This window comes from Aptenodytes forsteri, unplaced genomic scaffold (assembly GCF_000699145.1).
Source record: "Aptenodytes forsteri isolate BGI_AS27 unplaced genomic scaffold, ASM69914v1 Scaffold252, whole genome shotgun sequence".
NCBI lineage: Eukaryota > Metazoa > Chordata > Aves > Sphenisciformes > Spheniscidae > Aptenodytes > Aptenodytes forsteri.
Window position 1 is genome coordinate 429,929 of NW_008794281.1, and position 7,970 is coordinate 437,898.

General features: G+C 40.6%; 1 protein-coding gene across 1 annotated transcript in view; it reads left to right on the top strand.

Annotated features, from left to right (window-relative positions):
• The first annotated feature begins 5,498 nt into the window (after nt 1-5,498).
• The window catches only part of E2F8 (E2F transcription factor 8), a 15,253-nt gene continuing 12,781 nt past the window's right edge, over nt 5,499-7,970 (top strand). The window contains exon 1 of the mRNA XM_009286450.2: nt 5,499-5,579. Within this exon, the coding sequence (XP_009284725.2) occupies nt 5,499-5,579 (81 nt within the window). The remainder of the gene's footprint in view (nt 5,580-7,970) is intronic.

The following is a 7,970-nucleotide window of genomic DNA, read 5'->3' on the forward strand; positions in this document are numbered from 1 at the left end:
GAGGTATTTAAAAGACGTGTAGATGAGGCGCTTAGGGACATGGTTTAGTGGGCATGGTGGTGTTGGGTCGATGGTTGGACTCAATGATCTTAGAGGTCTTTTCCAGCCTCAATGATTCTATGATACATGGCTCAGGAGCCCCTTGCTGAGGTGTGGGCAATCTATGATTTCATAGGTCTTTGAAAAGTCTATAAAACTTCAGGATCAATTTAGTCATCCTTCTTGCTCGCTCTCTTCTCTTCACTCACCTCTGCCAGCTCTAGTTAAAAGTACAGCTCGACTGTCATTAGAATTGAAAGCACTAAGTATTTTCTACTAATAACACAAAACTTTGCAAAAATCTCAGTCCTCTCATAGGTCAGAATCACTTTCTAGCAGCAGCCTAACAGGCTTCCAAGCAGAGTGTAAGCTCAGCTGGGATTTTGAGTAGAACACCACAGACTAGAATTTATGAGTCAAACCCTCCCGACCACCTTCTGCTTGCAAGAGTGGGCACATGTGTCAGCACTTGCTGTGCCAGCAAATGATACCTTGATAGATTTCTGCAGCAAGAGATTTAGTGAGAAAGTTATAACGAACCTCTGAGCATATTTAAGGAAAAACAACTGCCAGAGAATAAGGCAAAGATAATTACTGTTGACATGTTTAATCCCTTTGTGGCAGATGAAATAACTCAGCCTGGTTAAGATATTATATACAGAATATAGAGGAGTATTTCAACAAAGATGGCATCTGGAACAGGAGATGGCAGGTGCAAGTAAGGTTTATTTCAGATATTATGCGCCTTGTGGTGGATTTACTTCACTCAAGCAGCATTCTTTTGGGGGAAAAAAGAAAAAAGAAAAAGGTTATCTGTGCAGTGCTGAATAACTCCCTCTACACACAAAAGACACAGGAAAACTAGCTAATGGAAAGAAAAGTCTGGTTTCAACTCGTCACAGAATTTTGCTTTTAATTGCACACAGAAGAAACTCAGAATCCCCTATTCCCTTTATGACATTATAATGCATGCCATTTCCAAGGAGTAAGGAATTTTTATTACCCATTCCACAATGTGGAATCCACAGCACAGACAAACTAATAGTCCGACTTTCAGATGTACTTACTACAAGGAAGATTGGATACAGGGCGCATGGTGCCGAGTACCTTTGAAAAAGCCAGACTTCTCAAATTGCAGAAGGTCATTCAGTAAGTAATCCTTTCAGCTAGAAAGACGGCAGAAAGAAGGAAAGAGGAATGCTGAATCCCTGTTCAACGTGATCATCAGTACATCACAAACTCAGAGATAACCACAATGCACGCTCATGTCACAGTGCAGGTGCCTCTCATGTGCCCGTCGCTGTGGTACCCGACAGCCCACAAGAGCGCACCTCTTATGGATGGGATTACCCAAAAGCAGGCTTAAAAGAAAGTCAATGTGAAACAAATGAGCTATCAGAAGTTAGAGCAAGAGAACCTACAGAGCAAGAAGCACCTTAAGATGGAACGGTGGCTCAAGTTAGAAAGGCAGAGCTGGCCAGAAGGTTTAAAGCAAGACACGTGAAGAGCAAACACAAAGAAACAGCTTTCAAATATAATACAGTACAAAAACTCAGGGAAAGGAGAATTTCGTTGAAATGCAGAAAAATCTTCAAATAAAAAATACTATTAACATTCTCGAACCAAATTCATTCCTCATGTAAATCCTCTGAAACCAGCCAGTTTACACTAGAGGAAAATGTATTCCTTGGTGTGAATGCAACATTCTTACAACTCGATGAGTTAAGCCAAACAATCCAACACAAGAATATTGTAAATATATTCAGTTGAACCAGAGGAGTAAAGTATGTCTGTACAATATCAGTGTTGTCTGTTTTGTTAATCCTACACTACAAAGCATTCTGCTGTTGACATGCCATTTACCATTACATGTGTCATTTCTCAGCTAAAGCACTGAGGGGGGGCGGAATTTGTGTAAGAATCCGTGTTTTGAACAAACATTAACTTTGGGATGTGTCTGTGCAGTAGGAATCCTTTTGAATAAGAATTTAGATACTGCTTGTTGGCAAGAACCTAATGAAATCAGGTCTTAAGAAAAATGCTTCATAGGCTGCTTTAAGAATCCACGCTAGATTCCACTATAAATACGTGACAGAAGAAATACAAAATAAATTACGCAGTTTCAGTAGCACAATCGCTTAGGGAAATAAGATCTTCCAAAGGCTCCTGCAAATAACAATATAAAAGGAAGCTTTTTTTTTTTTTACTTCATCACATAAAACATTTTGGCAGGGAATTAACTTCTTTTATTGTATAGTCATTCAAAGTTTTTGGTCGAACAGTAATATCAGATACTACTTAATACTATCACGTGTGCTTGACCCATATGCAAGAGTAACCTCTGTGGTATCACAACAGAGCTCATGACATTATCTAAACAATGCTGCCTGGTGCTATGGAAGTGGCACCAAAGAGCACCTCTTTTCAATAGATCCCAACTGAGAATGAATACCATCGCAGCCCCTCACAAGCGCTATCGACGCTTCTCATCTCTTAGATTTTTGTCTGCCCCTCGTCTTTATTGCTCCTGTCTCATCCTCTCTGAGCACTCACCTTCTCATCTTCCTTTCAGTCATCAGCAAAAGGCAGTGCTGGGAGAATGTCTAACACAAAGAAGCTTGGGCTGACGGACACTGAAGCTTGCAGTGTAGATCCCTGTAAGACCAAGGCGTGTGATGTGCAATGGATCTGCAGGAATGCTATTTTTTTTTCTCTCATATATATCTATGTAAAAAAAAAAATGTGGGTTCTGTCACTATTATAATAATCTCTTTTCAGCAAAAAAGTTGACCCTGTGTTTTAGCTGTCCCATGAACTTCTGACTTCAGTGAGTTGGGTGGAAAGCACACAAAGTAGTAAAAGAATAATATAAATCTAATCCTTTAGTTCAAGGACATAAAGCAAACAGGTCTTCGCTCCAACTTATACTTTAGATTTGAATCAGGAAATAACATCTCAGTGAAAGACTCGTCTGCATGTTTCTCTTTGGCAAGCAGAATTCCTGCTTCGTTTATCCGAAAAATTGATTCACTTAAATGGCCACGAGCCTCAACTCTTAGTAGAGATAGCTCATCTCTGAAATGTTGAAAGAACGAAATTTACAATACACTAAAATAGTTTAGATGCTATTATCTGTAAAATGTTTGACTACAAAGAGCAGAATGCATTTGAAGTAGAAACATGCTCTTTACTGAGTACTCTAAACTTGTAGCTCTATATGCTCAGCACCAGTGCTAGGCGCGTGCCCTGCTGAACCTCAGATGCGTTTGATCTTGAATATACACACATTTCTGCGCTGTTATCTTCTTCTCCTAATAATTCATCTTAACAGAAAGAATATACCTACAGAAGTGAAGCACCAAAACACTACATATCTCTCTCTCTTTGTACCATTGTCCAGGTTTCAGCTGGGATAGAGTTAATTTTCTTCCCAGTAGCTGGCACAGTGCTGTGTTTTGGATTTAGTATGAGAATAATGTTGATAACACACCGATGGTTTAGTTGTTGCTGAGCAGTGCTTATACTAGTCAAGGACTCTTCAGCTTCCCATGCCCTGCCAGCGAGAAGCTGGGAGGGGGCACAGCCAGGACAGCTGACCCAAACTGCCAGAGGGACATTCCATACCATGTGATGTCATGCTCAGTATATAAACTGGGGGGGTTGGCCGGGGGGCCGTGACCGCTGCTCGGGAACTGGCTGGGCGTCGGTCAGCAGGTGGTGAGAAATTGCATTGTGCATCACTTGTTTTGTATATTCTTTTATCATTATTATTATTATTTTCCCTTCTTTTTCTGTACTGTCTTTATCTCAACCCACGAATTTTACTTTTTTTTTTTCCTGATTTTTGCTCTCCTCCATCCCACTTGGGGGGAGCGAGCGAACGGCTGGGGGGGGTTTAGCTGCCTGCCGGGTTAAACCACAACAACCATGCTATTAATATTCTTGGAGTGTAGTTTCTGGTGCATGAATTAAGTTTTAATTAGCATTCCCTGAAATTAGCATGCCTGAAAAAGGCATTTGTTTGTTTAGGAATCCAGGTTTCTATAATGGTTTTTTTTTGTTTCCTTCCCAGCCTTCACCTCAGAGTTTGACCAGCCGATTTAATTTGCCTAATTTTAAAAGATAATGTAACAACTGAAAGCAAATAAACTGAAGTTAAATTGAATCAACTCATTCAATAATATGCCTTAATATGATTTCATTTTATGCAGACTAATGAAAACAGAATTAGGTAAGGCTCGAGTAAAGCACACTGCAGCGCCTTCTGGACCAGGCACTGCCACCTCCTGACCCCAGTGCTGCGCCCTGCACCGAGCTGCTCCCATCCCGCTGCTGCAGCCACCGAGCGCTGTACCCGCACCCAGATCTGGGGCTGCCAGTTATTTCTCCCCCAGCATCTCTCCCTGCAACCACACCAGTTCCCGGGCAGGCAAGTGACAGCAGTGATTCCTCTGGGTACCTACATGCAACTAAGGCTGCGTATGTCTACTGCAGAGCTGATCTTACTGACCGCCCGGGCTATGGGGAGTACACGCCACTGCCTGTGGAGATACCGGGTGGCAAAAATAGATGAGATCGCTTTTAGACATCATGTTTTTTTTAGTCTGCTACATATCACCTTATTTGCCATCATTTCCCTACTGTATATATTTAATCTTTAAAAGTCTATTTTTTAAAATAATTTAAAAGCCATTTAGTGCTATTATACACTGTACAAAATTACACATGTCATTTTGCTGGGTGAATAATGACGCAAATACAGCCTGCAAGCACAACTCCATGACTTAACAGCAGTCTCGTCTTGTAGATACAAAGGAGTAAAAGAAGTCTGACCTCTAGTGAGCCCAAGCGCTTACACCACTGCTGCGAGAGGCAGAGCCTTAAGTTACCTTCACGCTCCGGAAAACTTTATTCATAGCTCTGAAATTAAGATATATTTTTGTTACAACATATCCCAGAGCAAAGATGAGGGCAACAAAAGGGTAAGAATTATAATCCTAATTACTACAGAATTTTGAAGTGACTGGAGAGATTAACATTACAGAAGCATCTGAATAAGGAAAAAGCTGTGGTTTCTGACTACTACATTGTACATCTGAATCTACTCTGCCTTCTCTTCATTTTTATTGAATAAAATAATTTCATTATCTGTATTTAAAATATAAGTATATCAAATATTTTATCCAACTCTACGAGAGATTTCTGAGGTATTTCAGGGTCTGCTTATATCATGGACTTCTTGCCTGGAAGTACAGACCTGCAGAAGACTGCAGTTTCTCCTAGATACCCATCAGACATTAGAGTTAAGGTATAATAAAAGACAGATATCTATTGCCTTTAAAATTTGCTTGAATAAAAGAAACATTACAAGAAAACATAACAGTTGAAAGAGATGTATGCAATAAATGGCAGCACTCACAAGGATTCCTACAAGCAGTATTTCCACAACGGAATCGGATATGCCCAGCTTGAGGCTGTTTCCTGCAAAGCTCCCGCAGGCGACTATTGCTAACAAATTCACAATTCCAGTCCTAGAAAGAGTAATCACAAACTAGTTCCTTGAGGAAAGCAGCCTAAAATAGTCTGAACAATCAGGCAGCAGGGCAGAAAGCTACGGAAAGTTCGGTTTTCTGAAGGTTGTACGAACCAGAATCTTTTAAACTCACATACCATCAGTGATTTTTTTTGAACTTTCCAGTAGAGGTATACATTCAGAGATGTAATCACTGTACATCTCACAATCACAGGATGGCTGAGCCTAGAAGGGACTTCTGGAGGTCTTCTTGTCCAACCCCCTGCTCAATCAGGGCCACCTAAAGCCCCCTGCCCAGGACCATGTCCAGACAGCTTTTGAATATCTCCAAGGATGGAGATTACACCACCTCCCTGGGCAACCTATAAGTGATCTAATACATGGAATTACCTGATAAGAACGATTTCAGTAAAATTCTTTATGCATTTGGTTTTATGTGAGCCATTAATTACAATTCCGCTTGACAGAAGTAGAGCATGACATCCATGAAGCACACAAGCACAAGATGTTGAACTTCTGCTGCCTTGTGATCACGCTAAAACAAATCTATTATTGACAAGGTGTGTTCATACAAGAAGTACAACTCTGAGCAGAGCTTGCAGAGCAAACCAGATTAGTGCTTTCTTTGGCATAGCGCATAGCCAATGCTGTTAGAGGAAGAGGAAAATATCTATGGGCAAGATAAGGAGGCATGCTTAACCAGAATACTGGCACTAGAAGCACTTCAATTTACATATTCTTGACTGACTTACCACCTCACATATAATCCTAGCTTATCATTCATTGGATTTGGCTAAACCACTAGGATATATGATGCATACTCTTTAATCCACATGACGATGCTTCAAGTTGAACTAGCACAGATAAAGTTAAAGTTACATATCACTCTCGAACACTGATTTCTGGCATCAGGTGATTCAGCACATTGCTTGGAACTAGCTAACATCCCACATGAGAATCATCATGCAAAAGGCTTCAAGATTATACATTAAAAGACCTATTCTTCACTTGGTACTGGTGCCTCTAGTTCCGGTCAGGCCATACAACCTTTAATCCTCATGCTTTTCTCTTTAAAAGGTGCCTAGCAGAGAACATAAGCACTGCTTCTTATACCTAGGGCGACCGAAAGCAACTCAAGCAAGAGCAGAAGGAAATACAAACAGTTTAAACTGATGGCCACAACTGAGCACACCGATTGACTGCTCCATGTATTTGTATAATCTCAAAAAGGCAAAGGCAGTAGGAGAGTAAGGAAGACCACAAAAAAGGCACACAAGTTACCAACAGAATAATTATTTCAAAAACAGTAATAATGTTAGCAATTCTTTTAACCTTTACTTTAAAATATCTGATCCTGTTGAAATGGACAGATTGTAAGGCTAACTCAGACTAGGAAAGATCTCCCCTGAGCAAAGGGCACGAAAGATACTACAATGTGTTTGAACAGAGATAATGGCTACTTGATTAGGGGATAAGGGTAATTTTCAAAGCTCAGCATAAATGAAAAGAGTAATCAAGTGACAGCTTGAATGTAAAAGCCTGATTTTTTTTTTTCCAGTTTGATTTCTGAAACACATGAATGCATTTGCTCCTCATTTAAGTAACTCAAATTCCAACAAACATGGTATTGCATGTGATCATCCCTGGGGAAAAAAAAAGCCACCATTTTTTTTAATATTTATAAGTATACTTCTTGTGAGTCACGCACCAATTCTGGGTTACCAGAACATGTAACAATTACACCTTCTAGTGCACCTTTTACAAAAAGAAGCCAACACACAGTAATTGCATCAAAGCATGAACAAGGAAAAAGAGCAAATGTCTACCCAAGCCTAAACCTCACTTTTTAAGGTGAGGCGTATATGTACTGCAAGATAATAAACTTTGGCTGTTACGTGGTTGGCGATACCAAGGAGTGAAGGTTACTTGGGTAATTTTTCAATTTGAATTTACGTTCTTTCAAAGACTTCCTTTCAGAAAATTAAACAGTTACATTACAAGGTTTTGTCTTTACGCAATCCTAGCTCTGGTATAGAAAATGCCCACAGTAAAGTGGTTTTGAATCCCAAATGGCTACCTGCAAAATAGAAGTGTTGCAACATCTGTGATAAGCGGCACAGCCCGTCTTAATACCAGCTGCTGAATCTTATCTCAGGGGGCACTAAGAATACCCCTCGCCAGAAAGTCAATAGCCAGTGATCCCATCCCACAATAAGCCATGCAATCAGTGAGCTATTAAGCTTTTTCCTTTAATATATATAAGTGCTTTTCCTCACAGTTAAGAGCATATGGGTTACTTGAATCTGTTGGCAGAGGCAGCCTGCGCCCGCGTTGGGTGAAGCGGCCTTCCCCGGGCTTGTCTCGGCCTCGGGCTGCCGGGCCGGGCGGTGAAGCACAG